The sequence below is a fragment of the Antrostomus carolinensis genome, unplaced genomic scaffold, assembly GCF_000700745.2.
Source record: "Antrostomus carolinensis isolate BGI_N321 unplaced genomic scaffold, ASM70074v2 scaffold16207, whole genome shotgun sequence".
In the NCBI taxonomy this organism is placed as follows: Eukaryota; Metazoa; Chordata; class Aves; order Caprimulgiformes; family Caprimulgidae; genus Antrostomus; species Antrostomus carolinensis.
Window position 1 is genome coordinate 81,760 of NW_010329645.1, and position 23,655 is coordinate 105,414.

Here is a 23,655-nt window from a genome sequence, read left to right on the forward strand (position 1 = left end):
AGACAGGAAGGAAGGGTGGACTGGGCAAAGACCTGGCTCTCAGGGAACAGGAAGGGAGGGAAGTCTAGCCAGTGTGTTGGTTACTCAACCCTTTCATTTACTGGAAGTAAGTCCAGGAGTGAGATGAATTCTAGCTCTGTGCTGCTCCTGAAAGGGAGTGCACAGATGTACAAATATGTCCTTGTTGGACAGATCATCATGTTCTTCCATCAAAAATGAACTACCTACTTTATAGCTTAAGGATAAGAAAGTTGCACAAGTACAGAGGAGCTGTTTAAAACTTGTGTTCACAGAGCATTAAATATACTTTATATAAATGCTTAATATTTATTTTGGACTAATATATAATTTTAATGAAATTCTGCCCAGATAGTTTCCTACAATTTACATACTTTCATAAAAGCCTTGCTATATTGTCAAAATACAAATATAAGAAATGTTTCCACTAACAGTAGATAGATGCTGATTATTTTTTTTATTTCATATATCAATTTCTATGTGCTTTAACAGCAAATATATTCAAAACTGTATTAAATTCCCAACAGTATCATTATTTTCTTATATCTGCATTTTTTAATATACCATATATGTCAGTATGCATGCTAAATGTGCACTTTATTGCCATTTTAATAATGCAGAATTGCAGTACTTCATTTTTGCATACTGCTGGTTTATTTTTTGTAAATTTATTATTTGCACAGAGTCTGCATATTCTGTCTTCAAATTGTTGTTGTAGAGATTCCAAATAATGGACATTAGGAGTGAGATTTTACACTTTCTATCAACACTATTGAAAGCAGAATTTGATAAACACTGTCTTAGCTATATTCAGGACACTCAGAGCCATGCAATAATGTCTTCCCTTCATTCAACGTTTTTTCCACTTCGTGTATGACTACAACAAAGCCTCATAACTACAAACAATATAGATTCAAGGAAAGTTAACAGCTGCAATTAAATCCTTGCTCCTTGAAATCAACAGCAAAACTCTAATGGACCACAGGGATTTCATATGCAATACATGCAATTAATGGGGTAAAGTTAACAATTCCTATTCCAAATACACTGGACTGGGGCAGGGGGAAGGTAGAGAGATGAACTGCCCAAAGCTCTAATCAAAGCAGCTACATGCTCTGATTCTGCTGGACCCTTTGAGACAAAACATTTTTTTTTTTAATGCTAATGATAGATTTCTAGGTAAGTCAACTCTAACTGAAAAATATGTAAAATGGAACATTAGTGCAGTTGTGTTTGTGTAGATCTTTCATTCACATCTCTGCTCCAAGCATTTTTTGGACAGTGCTATGAAGTTAAATGTCCCTGGGAACTGTTAAAACAGGTAACTATTAAGTTGGACTCACTAGTTTTCATTTATGGCCTTGCTTTTGTGAGCAAAAAAACCAGGATTTTTTTATGCCATAATTTTGTAGATGGGCAATTTCACCTAGCTTGCTTATACATTAACAATGTTTATATCTATTTTACTGCCAGGATAAGAGTTTACATGAAAACCCATTTATTTCTATTTTGCTTCAACTCAAGCCTCTGATCAGGAGCCCAGGATTGTTCTATGACCCCATCATTTCTTATACTTCCTCTTCCATGTGCCCTTCTGCTGGTGAAGAAGGACAAAGTGTAAAACTCAGGGAAAGGGAAACACAAAAGGGGCAACTGCAGTGCTCCTGCAATGATGATTATGCCATTATTCACTTACTACAGCTAAAAATATAATATTGGATGGGAATAACTATCGGCATGCCAATTTCCACATTTAGGCTGTTAGGAAAAAAGGATAATTAATAATCAGTGTGTTGTTTAGTGTCTTATTTATTTCTATTTTCCATATTTTTTATTATTATTAATTTTTATTTTCCTTTTTTTAGCTTCACCTATTTTTTGTTTCCATCTCCTAAAAGTCTATAAAACACTAAATGTTTTTGCTTTCCAATCTGTATTCTCTGAGTTTTAAGAAGAGAGTAGTATAATTAAAATCAGCACAATTTTTTGTGCAGTTTATGCTGAAACTCCTGCAACAGGCACCTCATATAGAAAATTTCAAATGAAAACTAAGTTTTGCTGTTAAGTTTTCACTTCCATGCCAAAATATTATATTCATTTGGTATTTTCATATGGAAAAATGTCTGCAGGTTGGTCCAAAATTACACAGTACCCTTTTTCTGCCTCCAGAGTTGTCAGTTCATAGAATGTTTATATACCATGGTAAGAACAGAAAATACTTCAGTAGAGGCTGAGAAAAGATTAATGAAAATGTTTCCTTGGGTGAGGATAAGCCTCTTGGATAATTATGAGTTTTTTCACTCCAGCTTTTGATCTTTTCATGTACTGCAACTTTATGGTTTCCTGTAACAGGAAGTTTAAGTCATAGTTCAGTAGTACAATGTTTAATAACATTTCTGTAATTGGGGACACAGAGCTTGCTAATACTGGAGCAGTAATGCTCTTTGTCAGTAGGCAATGAGAGTTGTCTAATCAAGAACTTTTAAAGCATTATTTAAAATAGACTATAAGGATATTTAGAATCATATGAAAAAACTACATAATTTCCTGTACATATTTTCTTTATATACATGCACACCTAAAAAGGAAAATACAGTCAGTGTAAGGAACACAGATGGTTAGGCTAATGGTGAGACATTCTGCAAGTCAGGATAAGTAAGATTACTTCATACATTGCTCAAGATACTATTATGAGTTTGAGGAGGGTGATGCAACTGGCAGCCAGACAGAGCCCACAGAACAATACTGTCTGCCTAATAGGAGGCACTGACACTACATCCATACGGAGACGAACAACTCTGCCTGTGCACAGTCAGGTCCCTAGAGGCTGGATCCATCACCATCATCACAGCTAGCATTCCTAAAATGGTGTTTGAGAATGGGCAGGAAAAAACGCTTGTTCTCAGAGAGCCAGAGGTAAAGCTGTTTAGGGGAAGTAAGTAATGCTTTAGTTATACTAGTTTTAAATGGTTTGAGGGTTTTGGTGTTAAACTCGATGCTGATTACTCTGGGTAGCTAAAGTTCCATTCTGCTCATTGGAAATTACTGCAAAGGGGGTTTTTTGGCTGGTTTTTTCCACTTCTGAAGATGGTTTGGACAAGGTAAATTTTAAATCAGGTCATGCCTTACTTCTACTGTTTTTTGATTTACACTTAGAAGATGCAGCTCAGATATTTTAAAGTGACTAGTGACCTGGTCACTTCAGCATCACTTATCAATTTCATTCACATTGAACAGAGATAACTTTGAAAGAGTAAAAAAAAAAAAAAGAATTAGATTTCTTTGACAGTATGTCACTTTTGATGCCTTAAAACTGAAAGTCACAATTATTGGACAGCCCTTGAAAATGTTTGTTCATGGGAGTTTTTTACTCCTCCACTTCTGTAGTAAAAATGTCAGGAATGTCATGTGTAGCCTATCCTGTTTTTGCTAGATGATTTTATGTTTGTCAGGAATAAATATCAAAGCTTTCCATGCCTTACCTGGAAAGAAGAAACAAGGGATTATCAACCTGATCTTCCTTCATCCCATAGACTCTTTAAATGTTTGAGTTAACTTAAAAAATGAAACTTAAATGGTGTGACTTAAAAGCACATGCCATCTTACTTGGATTTTAGTATCATGTGGATTCATGATCTTCAGAGTGTTTCAGGTAGATCACACTTCATTTTTGCTATCCACAAAATTATCCATACTTTCATGACAACGTTATAACACTGACATGCTATCATTTGCAAAACAGCTTTAGAATACTGAGATGTACTGACCTCATCTACCGAGTGAAACATGCCAAGGAAAGAAAGACCTTTTCCTCTGTCTTACTGTCTCTACTCCAGCTGAGTTCTATCAAATCTTTACTGTGCATTACAAATTTTTGAATGAAAATCTAACTACAATGTAGCCAAATTAAAATGATTTTGCTAAGTGTGAACTATGTTATTGAAAACAGGCTCATCAGCCAGGTTCAGGTCCCACCCCCCAGTCACAGGTGAACATCTATACCAGGAGGTCCCATCAATCCCACAATAATTTTGAATGTCTCAAAATGATTGTGCTGTTCAAGCAGAAAACAATGTGAAATCTGAAAACAGAAACATTCCCAACAACTCAGGCTGAGGCAGACAGATAGTCTGAAAATTTCAGTCTGAATAGTTTGGAAAACTTCAAGGAACTGAAAACAAGGTTTTCTGACAGGACATCTAAGGCAATCTCAGCTCTATACTTTTCTATTAAATCTACATATAGGTAGGAGTCTAGATATGCAGTTAGAAATATATACAAATGTTATGTATAACAAAATCTGCCTTTGTTTTTTGTCTGCACCTGTTTTTTTCCCCCCAGCATTCAGAGTAAATTGCTACAGTAGGAAATACACAGTTGTTTCACTGTAGGAAGCATTTGCTGTTCACATTAATTGATCTTCACTTAATTCTTCCATTTTCTGTCTACTTACCAGTAACTAGGAGAAACATAAGTCTTCTATTCTTCCTTGTAAAGGGTCACAATTTGCTTAACCATGAATATTTAATTAAACCATGGCCACCCATTATGTGTTTGTTTAACACACTGCAGGAACAGTATCACAAGGATTGCATATGGGTGGTTTAACTTGTTTTTCTTTCCCATTTATGTGTGACACTCTTCCCACAGGAAGGAAAAAAAAATATATAAAATTAAGGTCAGAATACCACAAAAAATTTCATTAGGCAGCTAGGGAGTACTCACAAAACAGCTTCCTTTAACCTGCAGTGGCTGGTTCCCCTGCAGGGTGTCTCTGTGGTCAGTGAGGCGGGCAGGGAGCTCCCAAGTGCAACGCAGAAGTCCTACCATTCACCGCCTGCTCTGAACAGCCCTCCAAGCAGTCAACCTCTCCCCAAAAAGCAGCTACAGAACAACCTAGAGAGCATCACTTGAAAAAATATAATTTCAAGTGTCTTACTTGATCAAACTGGGGGTCTTCTCCTCGTTGCAGAGATTTGGTCAGTGGCTTCTCCTAAAAGAAAATATATTAAATATGTATTACTTAGTATCAATACTATGGTTTATTCTATCAACTCTATTATTTTTATTTTTCTGTTCGACTTTTATTCACATAATGTGCCTCCTGATCAGTTTCATGCTGGAGATACTGTTTGTTTCATATGCAAAGGAGATCTCTGCATACGATGATCTAATCTTTAGTGTCTCTCCAAGAAAGAAAATAATTAACCTTTTACTACACCTGAGTTACTTCGTGCTCATACTGATGATAAATTCTTTCAAAATCCTAAAAAGCACTTGGTATTTCTTCTCATACATAACTAAGGAGCTCTATTTAGCTACATGATGTACCTTCTTGTTATAATATTACCAGGCAATGCAAACATGTTCATAGATGTAGTTCACCATGCAGCGCATACTGAAAGAAAGGTGATTTTAGAAGAATCAGTACCATAACGTTCATTTTTAAGGATGATAATTGTGGAAAAAATGGCTGTGTTAGTTAAAAAAAAATAAAAGAAAGCTTTTTTGAAATAGAAGCAAATTTTCGGGACACGTTCTCACAATACCTGGGAAGGCCAAGGAGAACTGCCCAACTCAGAAATCTGAGTCCTCATGTGTGAACATACATTCACCTTTATTGTTTTTTTGCCAAGCAAGTTGTTACTGAGGCATGTAGAAACACATAGTCCAGTGTTCTAGATATACACAACAGTATACAAAACATGAATCTCCTAAATCACAATTAAAATAGACAATACATGAAGGCAGATGACAGTCTGAAAAACATGTCATCGTCACCATCACGATTCTGCAATGAATTGTACTACTGTTGTTGGTGTCTGACATGTGTCAGTGCCTTATTCTTCTACAAATCGTGCATCTCTCCTCCTACAGCTGCAAGATTGGGGCTCTCCCACCAGCTCAGCATGAGATTTTCTGTTCAGCTTTCAGCAAACTATTACACTCATCAGCATCTGTTAATGAATCAGGCAAAATACCATCACTGCCAGGGGATGTGAGACGCAAAACAAAGAAATCTGTAAAGCTGCTGAGATAATGGAAAGGGAAGACTTGAGGCGGTCCAAAGATTTCTATTATTTAATGTTTCTCTCTGGAGAAAATGTTGTCCAGTATAATCTGCTGACTGATTTTGAAATTAATTATGCTGATCCACTTGTAATGCCAGCTGGCAAGGAGGCTGGCTGCAGGCTGATTGCAGTATCCCCTAACTACCTACCAAATAGAAAAATCAACAAAATATTTTCTACTGACTCACTGATTTATCCAGGACAGTCATCAATATTTTTCATTGTTACCTCTAATATCTAAAGTGACTCCTCCAGGTTACATTAAGGGTACAACAACTATTAATTAGAACTTTATGACAGATTATTGGTAATGAACAGACACAGCAAAATCTTGTAGCCCAGAAACAGACACACGCCATCACGCCACCCGCAGTCATCTTCCTCAATCAGTAACTCAGTGCTATGCCACCTAGTTATGTCTCATGGGAGGACAATAATCCTTTTGTCTATTCCTGCACACCAAAAAGGACAGCAGATAATACTTCAAAAGCAGTGATCAACTTTTTTAAAAGAAAGAAAAATTCTTAAGTTTTCACAGGTCCTGTACAAATAAATGTACTGAGAATTAGTACAGTTTAGAAAAAACTAAACCAACAGCACCTGTTTCTTTAGCTAAAGTTCTAATTCTGTTACAGAAGACTTGTGTTACCACAGAGAAGCTTGTTAAGGTCTGTTTCAATGAAAAGGGCTTTGGCATCCTGAAGCTTTGCATTCCCATGCCTGACACTGCAATGCTTGGCTTTCAGAGTCATGTGGAAAGTCTTACAGAAATGTATTCAGTGTTCTGGGCAGAAATGAGCTATGAGATTCCTCATCATGTACTTATCTGTAAGATGGACACAATCAGACAAGACAAAACATGCTCTGGGAACCCAGGTCTGGAACTGCAATCCTAAAAATGTCCTAATCATCTGTTACCTATCTCTGGAAGCAGACACCTAACAAATACTTCAGTTTGTGATGATGATGTTCCCCAGGGGCTATGCTTCTGAGTTAGTGAAGATCCCTCCATTTTGACAAAGCAATACAACTCATCTCTTGCTCTCTCACAGGCAACTAGACTAGGGCTTCCAAACCATGGTATATTCTACTGAAGAAACCGTTCACAGGCTGTGCAACAAAACTGGTCACAGAAGAAGGCAGCCCTGGGTTGGAGACCAGCCAAAGACACCAGGAAGGGTTCTGCTGCCTTAACTTCTCAGTGTCTCCAGTCCAGGGCTTTAACCGAGGCCTTTTTCTTCCCTTCATCCCATCATGCACCTACTGCTGTTCCTGCTGCTTCCCTTCTCCCTGTGCTCCTGCCAGGCTGCCCCTTCTTCATCCCCCTGTTCGAGTTGCTGCTGTTGCTGCTTTTGGCTCAACTCTTTCCAAGTACAGCCCTGCCACGGACTCTGCCTGCAGTGACTGCAGCGACCACTCAGCCCGGCTGGACCCAAGCTGACAAGCTGACCCATGAAGCTGAGTGTCTCTGCACATAACCCCCTGTTCTGGGAATGGGTTGCCCATGTCAGAGCAACGTACTGTAACCCCTGCAGTGAAGAGCAATAACCAAGAAAATTACATTTGGGGCTTGGAAATCTGAGTTCTACTGAAGTAGAAATTATTACTATTTACTTTACTACTAATGATGAGCACTGAATAGATAATAAACTGAATAAAGATGAAGGATCAGACACAAATTTGGTTTTTGTTGTCTAAGTGCTCCCAAAATATAAAAGGATGATTGCTTGCATGATGAGTGTAACAAGTGACCATGTTGGGAAGATACTGACAAGTGAACTCAAAGACAGCTCAACTACATGCAGATGCTTCAGGTGTCTGTCCTTTGAAAAGAGCATTTTTTCTTTATGAAATAGATAATTTCTTCTCATCTACTGTAAACAAGTTGCCTATTCTATACCACTCAGTTCTAATATCCTTACAAATCCTACAGTTTCATTTAATGAAGTATTTTCAACATCATTGCTATGACAACTACTATATAAAATACATTTATACTCAATGGTAGATGTTTTTATTATATACCAGTGGTTCAAGACTGGCAAAGACAAGGTTAAAAAGTATAATAAAGAGAAGTTGCCTCTGAGTAATAGATTGCATGGAGGTCTATTTACCCTGGAAATACACTTATTTAAAAGTTTTTAAAAAATCTTTAAAATGTTTTCCAGCCTCAAGGCACTATTTTATTTTTATTTATTTTCTTGTCCACCTAATTCAGAAACAGCAAAGAGACCCTTTTATATGATGAGTTGACTCAGTTTGAGCCTCTGTAGCTATACTACATTCTACAGGAATGTCTTCCAAATCTTGGATGAATAGGTAGGCTGAATTTGGAGCCAAAAAATACAACCACAAAATATGAATAAAGAAAGTTTTGATTAATCTGAAAGAGTGCGTAGCTTTCTGGGCTATAAAAAAACATCAGAAAATTTCAGAAGAATGGACTCTCAATAACAACATTTCCATTTTTAATCACTAAGTTAAACATCCTCATTTCTTGTTTGAAGTGCTGCCTTCAATTGTAGGCTCTGTATTTGTTCACACTGGAAACTCCCATTATATGAACACACATTAGAGATAAGCAGTAAAGAACATCAAAGATAATTTTGCATTTAATATTTGAAACTATCGTTTTTCAATAAAACTATCTAACCTTTTTGCATCACCAATGCTTACAAAACAAAATGTTTACCTAAGAATTAATTTCCTTCCTCTGCCTCACTGCTGTTGTGAAAACATTAATAGAATATAATAAAATAGAATACTTTGAATATGCAATGGCAAATATGTATTTTGCATCAAACAAATATAATATTTATAATTTATTTTAAAAATAACATATCAGTCAAACTCTCTATTCACATAGGTACATTAAAAAATTTCTCCAAAGACTTTCAGCTACTTTTAATCGTTAATATATTACTGCTTTGTCAGGGCTGCTACACATATATAATTGGATAAATTTACACAGGAATAGCTTTTCTCCACCACCTGTCACAAAACTGAGTGTTCAGGGAAAAATGAAGACAAAAGGATGTAGTTCCTATTAAGATGCACTATTTCACCACGTTATAATGATATAAAATGCCCCTTGAAGTTATTTCCTACCTCAGCAACCACGTTATTCCTACTGAACTATGACTGGGTACTGTATTCCTGACTGAGATAAAACCTCTCTTTTCATAAGAGCTCTGAGGATGCAAGGGTATTTTGATCCCAAATGTAACTTTTGCACTGCATGCTAAAAAGCAGCCACACATACTCTACTGCGTAGTCTACTGGGATGGAAGAGTTACCAAAAGAAAACAGCAGAAGAACAGACCTTTTCACGCAAAATGGAGTAGACATAGACCACATTCAAATACTATAGCTAAAATATATATACAATGCATGTAAGCACAATCTTATGAACCAAAAAATCCCCATGTGTAATTCTTTCCTGCTTTTGACAAGTCATCACATAAGCCCTAAATGAAATTGAACATCTTTGTATTATAAAAAAAAAAAGGTGGTGTTTTGTAGGAAAAGGTCTGCTCCAAAAACAGCTGGATCAAACATATTAAATTTTTAATTCTGCCGTTGGTTATTCTGTACAAAGATCAGAAAACTTATTGCTGTCAATCTTGTGCTCATGTGGTCTGTAAACCATTATCTGTATCATCTAGGACAAAACACCACGACGTCAATTTGCTTCTGAAGGCTGGGCATGCAAAATTTTATTCCACAGAGCAGCACCTACCTTTCAGATACAGCTGCCCTACCAGCCAGCTGCCTCTGAAAGGGACAGTTTGTCTGTCTGGTCCCTGCCTCCATTCGGCTGTGTGCTCCTGCCTCCTCCCTCCCAGAACGGATCTCTGCTGATCCTGCATTGAGTATGTTCATGCAGCTGAACTTGCAAGCATTTACTTCTGTTCTGTCCTCTCAAACATGGACAGAACAGTCTATGGTTCCATAAAAAAGCTGTTGTACTGAAAACAGTTCTGAACTTCTTGGGAAATAATTTTCATTCCTAATTTATCTTTTTACTATTTGGGAATTCCCACCACCACCCTAGGAAGCCTAGTTAATTTATATCTAAGCAATTAAGAGAGCCAAGCTTTTTGACTCAAAAGCACAACCTGTTTACTCTGCTAGTCACCCAAATGTCTCCCACTCGGAACTTCTATGAAACAGGCAATTAGTGTCCTGTTTTCACAACTGCTCTTTGCAAGTCAGTAAGTCCTCATGCATAAAAATATAATTGCCAGTTCAGTGGATGACAACAGAATCTTTGATTTCTCTTGTTGCTCTGCTCAGCATCAATTAGCTGCTAGATACCCCTTTTAAGAGACTGTGTCAGTGACCATGGTACACAGAGAGTAAAATGAACAGAAAATGAGATTTCCTTTATTAACCTTTGAAATTCTATGCATAAACCAAAAGGAAATTCTAAAAGCAAACATAATAAAAAGATATTATAATATAGCTTCAAGAAAACACCACAAAATTATAGGCTCCAAAAATGTTAAAGAAAAGTCTGATGAATGTCATGTAACTTTTGAAAATTAAGTAAAAAAGCAATGCTAATTGCACAGGGCATTTCATATGGAGGAAAAAAGTATATTTCAAGTGGCTATGAAATATATGCAAAAATATTCTATATCTCCCATAAACTCAAGTCGAAAACATTTTAGCAAACTCAAGTCAAAAACCTACTTGTCATTACAGGTATTGCACAAAAATAATGAAAGGTGCATGTTTAGAAGACAGGCTCAATATTACTCAGTCTATTCTTTCTTTATGTAGCTGCTCTTTTCTTTGTAACAGCTCTCCTGTTTCATTCTTGTGGAAAAGTATGTGCCCAGTACTGCTGTATTGCTGAATACAGAACTGTGTAAGAAAACATCAGTTCAGCTTCAAATACAGGTTTTCACTCACTGGCTTTGACTCTCACCTCTTTGGCATCCCTGTCATGTACTGTACTGACTTGGTGATAGCTTATGTCATCACATCAGGTATTACAGGCTAATTTTTGTCTGATTATCACATTCTCTGCAAAAGGCATCTTTTACCTGTCTACCAACAAAATTAAAATGTGGACACTCAGAAATTTTGGGCATGAGAATGTTTAATCTGAAGTAACTGATGTATCAGAAAAAATGGCCAAACAAGCCAAAGAAACAGTCAATTGTTTTTCAGAACTAACACTACACAGAAGTGGAGGACATTCCAAGCAGCCCAAAGAGAGAAGCGAACCTACTGAATCAGAGATTGCTTTCCAAGCTGTTAGAGGCACAGTGCAAAAATTACCACTGCAACTTTCCCCAAATAACATGGAACTCAAGGAAAAAAACTCACAAAAAACAAATATGAAAGTTTTCTTTCTTTCACTTACCTTGAGCAAACAATGAACACATCAAAATCCTCTATCTGAACACATGCAAATTGAAGGTGGGTTAGTATCACAGTACTTGGTTTTGTCTGATTTTAATTACTTCTGTACTACGGGGTACAGAAAAAGAGGTGAATTTTACAACCTGTAAGTTCGATAAATTTAAAAAGAGCATCTAGAAACAAAGTGTAGACACTTAATGTTAACACACTAATTTGATCAAAGACCTGTAGTAGTAGACTGACTGATTCTGACATTAAAACTTCCAATATAAGAAGATAAAATTTTGTTAATTGGAACCTAATTTGGTGGGGCACAGAACATACTAAGTTTTAGTGGCATCCTTACTTATGATGAAAATTAATAAAGGACCATGATTTACCCGAAGGGGTCTACAGAAGGCTGGGGAGGGACTGTTTACAAGGGCAGGCAGTGACAGAACAAGGGGCTTTAAACTAGAAGAGGGCAGGTTTAGATTAGATATTAGGAAGAAATTCTTTTCTGTGAAGGTGGTCAGACACTGGAACAGGTTGCCCAGAGAAGCTGTGGATGCCCCCTCCCTGGAAGTGTTGAAGGCCAGGTTGGATGAGGCTTTGAGCAACCTGGTCTAGTGGAAGGTGTCCCTGCTGATGGCAGAGGGGTTGGAACTTGATGATCTTTAAGGTCCCTTCCAACCCAAGCCATTCTATGATTCTATATACAGCTTGGGGAAGGACTACAAAGTCAATATAATGGATTAACTATGACAGTAATAACTGAATTTTAGGTACAGGATTGAGTTTACTGGTAGTCCCAAGACCAAGTAATGGTTTACATGGGTTAAGTTCAACACTATCAGTATTCCTAATTTCTATACGTATAATCAGTTATTGCAGATTCAGGAATTTACAGTCCTAAAAGAGTTATTGACTAAACTGGTATTTGATTGTAAATTCTAATATTCAAAAAAACCCTAAATCATTTTAAGTCAGTCATTGCTAAACTAACTAAACCAATATTAACGAAAAGAGAAAGGCCTGTTATAGGAAGCAGCAGTAATAAAATGTTGTGAAGTTGGAAAACAACATGGCTATTACACTGCAAAGCCTGACTGCAGCAAGACACAAAAAAAGACAGGTTTTTTTTGCTTATATGATGCATTTTCTTCCAGGTGAGCAAGATATATAGGATTTACTTCTCAAAAGCTACTGAAGTAAATGCAGATTTCTTCTGGTTTTTGTTTTTGAGATTTATTACAGTGTATTTTCATAAAGATATTTCTCCATAATGGGAACAAGAACATGCTCAAAATACAGACACTCAAAGCAAGCTGTACTCAATAAAAACACTCATTTCCACCTTGCTCTGAACATGAAGCCAGGAAGAATGCTTTCTGGAGTCATACTCTAATAATTAATGATACTTTGTATAAGGCTTCAGTCAAGAGTGTTGTCATGAGATGCAGTATGAGAGTCAAAGATCTTTTATCTGTGAGTCTATGGGACTGGAATAAACATGATGCTCTGAAAAAGTATTTGATACAGTGATTTGTATGTAACTTATTTTTAGCATTCTAAGAACAATAGTCTATGGAGATCTGGATTTCCATATCTGCATTAAGACCTCTGCATGACACTGCTATGCAAAGCCCAGTTTCAGCTGTTTACCAAGGTGGTTCAGCTAGGCTCTCTTCATCAGCCAACATATGTATTCTGAAAAAAAATAATCTAGGGGTATAATATAATAAACATTCCATATTATTCCATAATATGGAATAACTTCCATAATAATAACTTCCATATTATTCCATAATAACTAATAATAACTTCCATTAAGAGAAGGCTTTTCTGACCGAAGACTTCTGTGAAATAGAAACAGCAAAAGATCCAGTGGTAAATTAAACAGATTTAGGAGATAAAGTCACTACAGTCAAGTGTGCAACTTGAACAGTACTGTTCCTTCCTTTCCACCTCTGACATTACTTCTGAGAGCTGGCGAAAAGGGTGAGAAGATGCTCTTCCCTGACCTTGTTGCAACCTGGTCATTTGGTACATACTTGTTTCCTAAACAAAGAAGTTAACTGACGCTTCAATCCTATATACAAAGAGTTTTACACCAACTGATTTATGATGAGCAAAGATATTTCTTCTGTGCAAGAAGGACATGGTAGACAAACGCAGGAAGCTTTTTTTTCCCTGCACAGTATGGGGATGTGCAGCTTCCCTCTTGAGCTCACCACATTCTCCCAGGTATTATGAGAGCACTGTCCTCACCTTCAGTCAAACCTCCTGCCCATGATGAGAGCAACGCTATGAGGACTTAAGGGACCTCCATATTCCAAGCTCTGGACAAGGTTCCTTCTTTTAGTATATTTACAGAGAACTGGTAAAATGCTATAAAAACAGGGAGGTTGGGAAGGGTGGGCAAGTTTCCCACGTTTGTGAGCCTTGGGAATGAAAATACAGGATTGGCACCAGACCTCTGATAAAAGGTGGAGCAGAGCAAAATGCAGAACGACTGTCCGGATGCAGACACCCAGAAGACCCTACAAACAGGCAGGACAGACATCCTACCAGCTACCAAGTACCGAGACACGGCTGCATGACAGACTCACAGTTGTTTCTGATACAGAACTGCCCATGACCCAGCTCTTTTCCCAGTGTCCTGACCTCCATGGGAAGCACTAAGCAGGACACGCTTCAGCCACTGCGAGGTGAGCTGCTGAAGTGCTTACACGGCTTTGCTGGTGTCAGGGCCCAGAAGAGGTGGCCACAGTGGCCGGGGCTCCCCGTGGGGACAGCAGCAGGGTCCCCAGCCAGGAGCAGGGCCAGGACAGTGGATCTGGCTGGGCGGGGGCCATGGCTGGGCAGGGCTGTGAGGAGCTGGAGACCAGCCTGGCTGTGGTGTTGCTGTGGCAGGGACTGATGGCCCCAGCACCTGGAATGGGGTCCTGGGCTTATTAGTGCCCCCAGGGCCCTGATGGCTGGTTACCCATTCAGAGTAATGTGACCTAATTTAATCAAAGCTATAGGAAGCCCTTATCAGTGGATTTTAATAAATTTAGAGTTGTAATTGCAGGGCTGCTCCAGGCACAGCTGAGAGCTCTGTAAACAGGAACCATGTTTCACTTAACTGGGTAAGAAATGACAGAGCCACTGACGCGGGTGGCGGCCTGCCGTCCTTAACTCAGGTCACTACTTATCATTAACTCTATGTTCATTTTCACAGAACAGACCAACAGATGAGGAAAGGGATATTTTTAAAGTGAACTTGAGAAATTCTGGTGATGGACAGACTTTTTTTTTTTAAAAGTTTTCTTTAAAATTCCTTTATTTTGGCTATGTTTTCTTGGCTATGTATTTAGCTCAAAGGCTGTAGCTGTACCATGAAAAACGTGTTCCTAGGTGACTCGATCTGAAGCTTTTTCCTCCCGGTTACTGGTACCGATCTGACAGACTTTAAAGGAGGATGCCAGGGCGCCCTTGCAGAGCTAACATCAGCCTTCGCTATACTTTTGCTGCAAGAATGATGGCCACAAAAGCCACAGCCTCCACCCATACCATGTGCCCAGCCAAGGAAATAAGACCTTACTGGGTGGATTTCCAAACTGGGAAGGTAGCTATGTGAAGTATTTAAGTTTTCCTCATATTTGTCATGCCAGCAGATATACAGGATCAAATATGGCATAATTCAAGCTGTCTGACGTGTAAACTGTGCCATGCCAGGCTCAGGCCCAGAAAAGTGCATAAATGTAAACTTAAACACTTACAGCAACCCTGATGAAGCAGTACCTCACTGACGTCAAACATGCCTCAGAAAGCATGCAAAGGATGAAGCTGTTGCAAAAATATGGAAAGATACCTCTCTAATAAATTGCTACTTATCTGGCAAGAACACTACCTACTTTAGACACTTGATTTTCATTCAGTCCTTCATGATGACAGACCAGTGATAAGGCTGGCCCGAGGTGATTGTAGTATGGCTTTAATTTTCTGGATAGTGGTAATAACCAATACCCTTAAAAGACACAAAAACGTAATTAGGGGCATGCGGTAGGTTCTGTGCTATATTTGCAAGCACTAGCCAACATGTTACTTGTCACAACTGGATGTAAAAGAGTTAAGCCATTAATATTTATTGATAACATTTAAATACTTAATAAAGAATACAGTAGAAATAAAGATACATTACATATAGAATTATGTTATTATGAACTATGAACTCCTTAGGGTTGGGATGGACTGCCCACATGTTATACAGAATTTTGAATTTTTAAAGAATTCCAATAATGTTTATTCCACAAACACTACTGGAAGAAAACAATGATCTTAATTACTAGTGACATAATCCCTGAGTGATATGAAGTGACACAGAGGTGGATAGGGACAGATGACAATGGGAATCTGGCATGTTTGTTGCATTTACAGAAGATCCGAGGGAAGATAATTTTGTATGAGGAAAAAGAACAGCATTTTCAATATACGCTTGCATAAAATTGTTTAAATAGAGTTGTCTTCTTTCCAATTTACATGGGCACACACACACTGAGTGGATAGCTAGAACAGAGCAAGGCAGTTTGCCTTTCCTCTTTTCTATGAAAATACTTGTTTCTGATAGTAATGCCTGTCTGTGCACTGTGAATAAATAAGGGTCTGAAGTCTCTGTGTATGCCAAACTATTCGTGAGGACTTCAAATGTAAAAAATGTGTAACACTGATGTGTTTCATTATAGATGGGAACAAAGAAGTCATTCCTCATGTGATACAGCTGGAATTGTAGTCCAGGTAAAGCAGAAAATTCTACATTACAGCTGTGTGATGAAGCTGCTTGGTATTATTATAGCCTGCATAAATCTTACTAGTTATCACAGCTCAGCCCTCAAAACCCAAAAACTTCCTTTTCTACTTTCTTCTTCCTTCACTCCCAAGTCTGTTCTTAGCATATTTCTTCTGCAATGCCTACAGAAAGTGAAGCCTAGATCAAAGTTAATCAGACAGCAGTGCCACTGTATGTGTTGGTTGGTCAGACTTTGCAAAAACAAACCTGCATTATTCTTGCCTTTTCAAAGTCTTCCTAACCACCTGCTTGGCTGTTATCACCAGCTCTGTTCTGATATAATGTCTTTGAGCTTCTAATGAAATTGAAGTAATAAAAACACTGGTAGCAACCAGATCACTGCTTTCACTTTTTTTTTTCCAACAACCAGATATACCTACCTAATAAAAGGACAAAGTTACAGGCAGAGAATCCATGAATATGCTTATACTCCTAATCCTATAATGAATAAATTCTGCTCTTGAGATCAGTATTCAGAGAGATGCTGAATTTAGACAAGCTCAGTAAAAGAAGATGCTTGCAGGAGAAAAGCATAATGAAAGTTTACCAACAGCTAAATTAACCATTAAACACTGTCAATGCCTGTAGCTCACCACGTTTTATCAACGTCTACAGCTGTGTGTAAGTAGTGTTGAAAGCCACATTTAAAGATTAGACTGATCAGTATGCACAGGATGAAGTATTACCCTAAGTGATAATCAATGACCCTAAAAAGCAAACAGTTTTCTGGATTTCTTCCTTACAGTGTTAAGATATGTAAACACACTTTATCATTTGAACTGGCAAAAATATTTCCCTGGCTTCTTCATTCTAGCTTCAATTTAAGGTCACCACTGCTCAAAAAAAATCAGCAGTAATGAAATATCAAATTGTGTTTGTAAGTGAAGCAATGCAAAGAAGATTTACAATATAAACTGATAAAAATGTAAATATGAATGCAATCAGCCATGAAAAAAGCTCTGTGGGAAAAATTCTTAATAATCATTATAAAGGAGAACAATTATCGAAGAAGCAGGAAATTATTAAAGGTTATCAAGAAGAAATTATTTACATTTCATTTATGTGAATTTAATTTTATAAACTAGAAAATCCCTCTTAATTAATTCTGCCATCAACTACCTTTTATTTGGATTAATATAACTTGACAACTGGGGTACAGTAGTTTAATCATTAAAAATTAGCCATGTAATTGTGAACTTAATGTAATTATTGAAATGTTTGTTCTATTCCAGAGACCCTAAAAAGGTGAAAAAATTGACCTGAAATTCCAAATAAAATATTCTCCAGATAAAGTGAAAAAAGTTCATATCTGGAAACAAAAGGTTTCCATTCTAATTTATTGAAGACTTAGCAGTGGATAGCTGACATTAGATTCATGCCCAGAAAATATATTAACTGGGGAGTGTGTTTTTTATGATGATCACTGCCAGATCCAGTAACCTAAATGTCAAATCACACTCAGTTGGCAGCCAAGGCAGCAGGAGGAGTAGGTGACATTGCCCTCTGCTTTCTCTGTCACTGGAATCTTGTTATCCCAGCCGAGATTTCAAGGGACTGCAGGAGAGGGTGGGTCGTGTGCCCTTCACTGCTGCCCTAGAAAATAGCAAAAAATTTTTGTGCCCTGCTAGCATCTGCAACTCATGGCAGGACACAAACCTGGTTTTCCACCATAGTTGTCAGAACACTGTACTTAGAAGTTGGGCTCTGTGTCCATCACAAAAGAAAGAGGTAGATATATCAAACAGGCATATGTAACCCAAAGAAACTGAGAGAAAAATTCATAATAACAGTAATGATAATCAGAAAGGATAAGCAGGCAAAATGGGTGTATGAAAAGAAATATCTAGGTAAAAAATACATCAGTAACTCTTTAATTTAATCCCATAGTAACTTCAGAGCTTGAATCTGAGCTAGGCTTTGTGATAAAAGAGAGGGAAAAGCAATTATATTATAAACAGATCATCTTAGCTTCTCTAAAAGATATCTTAAGTATTCATCACTCATTACAAAATTAAACTGTCATATCTTGTAATGACTTAGAGAATTCAAAATAGAAACATCGAAGTGTTAGAGCACTTTGCAAGTTTGATTTTCTTTGAAGTATGGTTGAGTTTAATTAGAATAGAATCTTCTAAGAGCTCACCATTTGACAACCTATTATGAAAAAAAGGCCAAGGGGTTGCTCTGCACCACCAATTTGCAATCTTTGTCTCACAAATCCTTGTGACTTCCTGGTTACAATTCTATCAGTAGAGTAGAAATGTGGGAACAAAGCTGCTAAACATCCAACAGCTATCCACAAAAAGGATGGACTTAGCCATTATTCCAGAATAATTTTTTGCCATTTTCCCTTGTCACTTCTTTCATTCCAACCTAATTATTTCAAGATCATTTTGACTGGATGTCTACAAAAAACTGTTTCCATATTTATCACAGTCACCCTCAAATAGCAGCATGCCATGACTTGTAAGTCCTATTAGTATTAATAAGATGTGAGTATGTCACTGAATTATTGTTAGTGTCTCACGGTTAGACCTCTGAAAGAAGTATGTACTGTAAACACTGACAAGAAGAGGAAGGTGACAGACATTCCAGTCTTTTGTCAAATTTTTACATTCTACATTGAATTTACCAAATAAAATTTCACTGAACAATCTCTGGAATAAGATACGATGAACATTCAGATATTCATAGTTTCACAAAGAGAAAAAAATAATGTATCAACAGAGAGCAACTAAAAATCATCTTAACACAAGGTGAAATGAGAATAAATCAGGGTCAATGGTTCATATCTAGGTCTGAAATATCACATGAAAATGCAGAGGTTAGTGTTTAAGAGTAACAGAGGTGCCACAAGGAAATTATGTTCTCAGTACTGGTCTTGTTGTTGTTTCCCTGATCGTGTCAAGCAATTTTTCAACACATTTTGTGTTAAAATTGTAAAGATGTTCACCGTGCATCACATGAAGACTGGATGGTAATAAATAGCTGCTGGCATTTTTTTTTAAAGACCTGCACTATGAATGTCAGTTTATTCTACTTTTCACGATTTAGAGGGGACGCATGAAAGAAGAAGAAATTGGATCCTCGTCAAAATATTCCTTCCTGTTACCTTCTTTTCGTATTATTTCCAAATTATTTAAGATATTTCTGTCATCTTACTTCTATCTAATGTTCCAGAGGAAAGTCTGGAAAAACTTTACAAGTATCAAGAATCAAGACAATCTTAATTTTACTCTTCAGAATATCCAGACTTGAAAATGAGGAACTGAACTGAGTATTCTATACTGTGCTTTATAACAAGAACGTTTTAAGATTTTATTAAAATTCCTTTACAGCTCAGAAATACAGGTTCCTGTTTGTTTGGATTTTTAAAGATTATTTTTACCTTATCAGAACTAAAATACAGGTTACAGAACTATTCTTCCCTAATAAAAATAAGAACAATGTATATAAAATGTAGTCTTACGTTAAAATAGCAGACTCTGAGAAGTTCAGTTACATGAGACAATTTGCAACAGACATACTTGTATGTTAAATCTGCCTAAAATATAAATAAGGACAGCTCTCTCACAGACTGTGCAAGACCATATAATGTAACTCGTTTTTCAAATGCTGCATGCTTTTTCATATCTGTAAAATAGGTGCTATAGCACTTTTTTAGGTTATGAAACCTACTACTGTCAGAACTAAGATAAGAACCAGCAGTGCTAATCATTTTCATATTTTAGCTGAAAACAAGTTTATGTTCAGAAATACTGGTTTTGTCATATTTCAGCATTTTCTAATCTATTTTGACTCACATGACCACTCTCCCAGCTGTGAAATCTATGCTGGCTGACACCTCTCTGCCTCTCAATCACATTAACACATGCCCATATTGCAAACAGAAATAAAATATTCATTCCTTTTCATGTCACCCGTTTGGCATATCTCGCATACCTCTGTCCTCTCCCACAACCTTCTAATTGCCATAGCAGTGTATCTTACAGTTCGGGAAACACTATCGAACTCCAACACAGATTACAAGCAAAATATTCTGCATTACAGAGCAAGCAAGCCTGATTTAAAAATAAATTCAAAGCAAAGTACATATCTACTTAGAGTTTCTTTTTACTCACAAGAGGTTCTGCCATGATGATGCGAATCTTGCGTTCAGCCTGAGTAGTAAAATTAACAAACAAGCTCTTCAGGACATATTCGCCTGGTTTACTATCTGGGTCAACGTTGATAGGCAACATGGCTGAAGGTCCTTTTTCTCTCTGTGTACCAGAAACAGGTGGGACAGGTGGCTTGATATATCCGTTACCAACTGGAGAAGCTGAAATGTAAGAAAGACACATTTACTGTCGGGTAATTCAACATGTCTTAACTTTTCCAGAGCATCCCAATGGCCCATTGTATTGTCAGAGAAAAACTGGAGACTAGCTGATAATAAAGAAATACACAATACATAAATACAATTTCCATGGTGTAGTTACAGATAAAATGTACATAATCTGGACTGGAAGAAGAAATCAAAGATGTACTTTTATGTATTAAAAATTAGTACTGTTTACTATGTAGCACACACTCAATCCTCCTTTTTTACATGGTAAGACTTGCTAATACCTCACTGTTTGAGTAACATCCTCATTTCTTATCCTTTACCTTGTAGACCAGATCTGTAACTCAGTTGCCAAATAACAAATTTATTACTTATTGCTATTCAAACTGACCTATCCTTGTAAAAGTCAGGAGTCTGATCTTTTGACTAAGATGAGTTGTAAAGGGCCTGATTTTCCTCTCGTCTATACTGAGGTTAATCAAGAATGACTCCTTTAAAACCAACGACATTTCCTCTGTATAAATCTTGTATGAAGAGTCAGAAACAAAATGTTTTCCATGGCCAATAAATGTTCATTATGTATGAGTTTTCTGAAGGTATCAAACCCTACAGTCCCATTTGGCACTTGAGAGATCCCATCTGGAGTACTGTGTCCAGTTTTGGGCTCCCCCATACAAGAATGACATTGCTATTCCAGAGAAAGGCCAAGGGAAGACCATGAAGATGATCAGGGACTTATGTACTTGCTATATGAGCACAGGCTGAGAGTGCTGAACTGGTTCAACTTTAAGAAGAGAAGGCTAAGTGGAGATCTTATTGCAGTCTTCAGCTACCTAATGGAGTACAGCAAAGATGGAGCCAGTCACTTCTTTAAGCTCACTGACAGGATGAAATTTCGCACATTCACTAATAGGAACGTGAGAAATTCCAATTATGTGGAAAAAAATCCCACTGTGAGGGGGTGATTAAACACTAGTACAAGCTGTCCACAGAAATCATAGAAATTCTGCTCTTGGAGATACACAAAACTTGACTGGACAAAGCCCTGAGAAACTGACTCATCATCCTTCAGACATCCCTTCCAATCTAAATTATTCTGTGATTCTTTGAATTCCTCACAACCAGTATCAAGATATTATGTACTAGGCTCAGTTCTACTTACTGTCTTTCTGTGAAACTGAAGAAGAAATAAATTGAAGGACTATGAAACAAACCAAAATTAATTAAAATATTAGCATTCTACGTATAATTTCCAAAACAAAATCCTCTTATTGGCAATAAAAGTCATGTCTGGTCTTCAGGCAAGTACTGGTAGCACCCTTTGTTAGCTTTGCCAGAGATTTTAAAAGCAGCAAACTAAGTAACGCCATTAGCCACCCTGAATGCAACACAAGTGTTGTAACACCCATGAGCACTGCTGGTGATTGGGACAGAGGTGCTTTAATGCAATACAAACCGTGGAAAATATTGTGAACTAATACCATTATAGCATTTCCCCACAGCACTGCATTCCTGAGTGTTACACTGTATGTTGCATCCAAGTCGCAAAGAACAAAAGAAAGAAAGAAGAATGAACTACAGTTATGGATCTGTTATGGATCTAATGGCGAATCTAATGCCTTCAGCCTTTCCTTTTGAGGAAGAGAATTGCAACTACTACTCGAAGTAACTGTCAACTATTAATTACATAAAATTGATTTTAGAATAAATGAGATTTTAGATCTTTCCTAAATACTTCATTACTGTAAGAAACTGAAAAAAACTAAATCCCAAAGACTACGTTATTCAAGATGTGGCAGAATCAGATCCCATATTCATGTACTGAAAAATAAAAAAGATGCATTGGAGAAAAGAGAACATATTTTCCTTCAGAAAACTCATTAGAAATCCACTATATGACTATAATGTGAAACAGAAATTCTTTTGTTCATGTAGCTATTATTCTGCAAGTGTAACACATCCATACTTTACTTTGAAAATAACTCTCCTGATCAACAAGGCATGCCATCACACTTCAGCACAGCAGCACCACTTCTTCCACTCTGATAAATGTTTCCTGCTAGATTTGTTTCCTGTAAAGTCTCACTTTATTTTTGAAGGCAATAATCACAGAGTTTTGTTGGCATTATGACTCTTTGCATAAAACAAAATGCATAGAACAGGTCTATATTATACAAAGCTGTTTCTCAAAATACACTGTTGGTCTGAATAATAATCTACTTCAAAGTAATGAAAAAAGAGCCACCAGAGAAGAGTGTAAGCGCTACTCCTCTCCTGTCATCACCTAGGCTCTCCTAAAGTTTAAGCATGAAGAAAGTGGGACGCAAAGGACCAGATGCAAATTTATATAGACTATCAAATATACTAGGAAATGGAAATTTCTCCACAAATAGCTTTAAGAAGGAGTCATAGAATATTGTTATAATCACCATATATTTGCCAAATGTGTGGTTTTGACTGGCTCACAACCATCCATGAAATCAGTTTGACAGCCAAGTGCTCAGTTAGGAAAAATGGTTTTCTTGTGAGCAGTGAAATCAGTTTTCTTAAGGACTTGTGTCCTTTGTGCAGTAAGAGCCCCGCCCTCCCCCCAGTCATCATAACCAAGAGCCCCCCAGTTGCTCCCAATCCCCCCAGTCACTCCCAAGGTCCCTCCCGAGCTGTGTTCCGCTGCGGGGCAGGCAGGCTGCCCACCAGCCAGCCCTGCCAAGCTAAATACACCCGGGCTGGACCACTCGCCTCTCTCTGGCCAGCACAACCATCCCAGGCTCCCTCCTGAAGAAATCTGTAGGAATCTAATCAAATGCAAACTCTCCTTCTATTCCTCAGGCAATTTTGGTTCACTAAGTTCAAAATTTACTGCGAAGGGAGATGCAGGAGGGGTGGAAGGAAGGAATAGAGTCTGTGAGATCATGCATTCCTCTCATCCTCACAAAATTAAGTTTAAGAAACCCTAGTCACACTACCTGGGAGCTGCCACCCTGACCTTCAATCATCATGGCATTTAACCAGGATTTTGAAACTGGAATTTAAATCCACATAGTCATTGTTAG

General features: G+C 37.4%; 1 protein-coding gene across 1 annotated transcript in view; it reads right to left on the reverse strand.

The window, feature by feature from the left end:
• FRY (FRY microtubule binding protein) overlaps nt 1-23,655 on the reverse strand; it is a gene marked incomplete at its 3' end in the record, with an annotated part of 132,062 nt that overhangs the window by 81,137 nt on the left and 27,270 nt on the right. Inside the window, exons 2-3 of the mRNA XM_010172653.1 lie at nt 20,397-20,596; nt 4,958-5,011 (exon numbers count right to left, since the gene is read on the reverse strand). Of these exons, the coding sequence (XP_010170955.1) occupies nt 4,958-5,011; nt 20,397-20,596 (254 nt within the window). The remainder of the gene's footprint in view (nt 1-4,957; nt 5,012-20,396; nt 20,597-23,655) is intronic.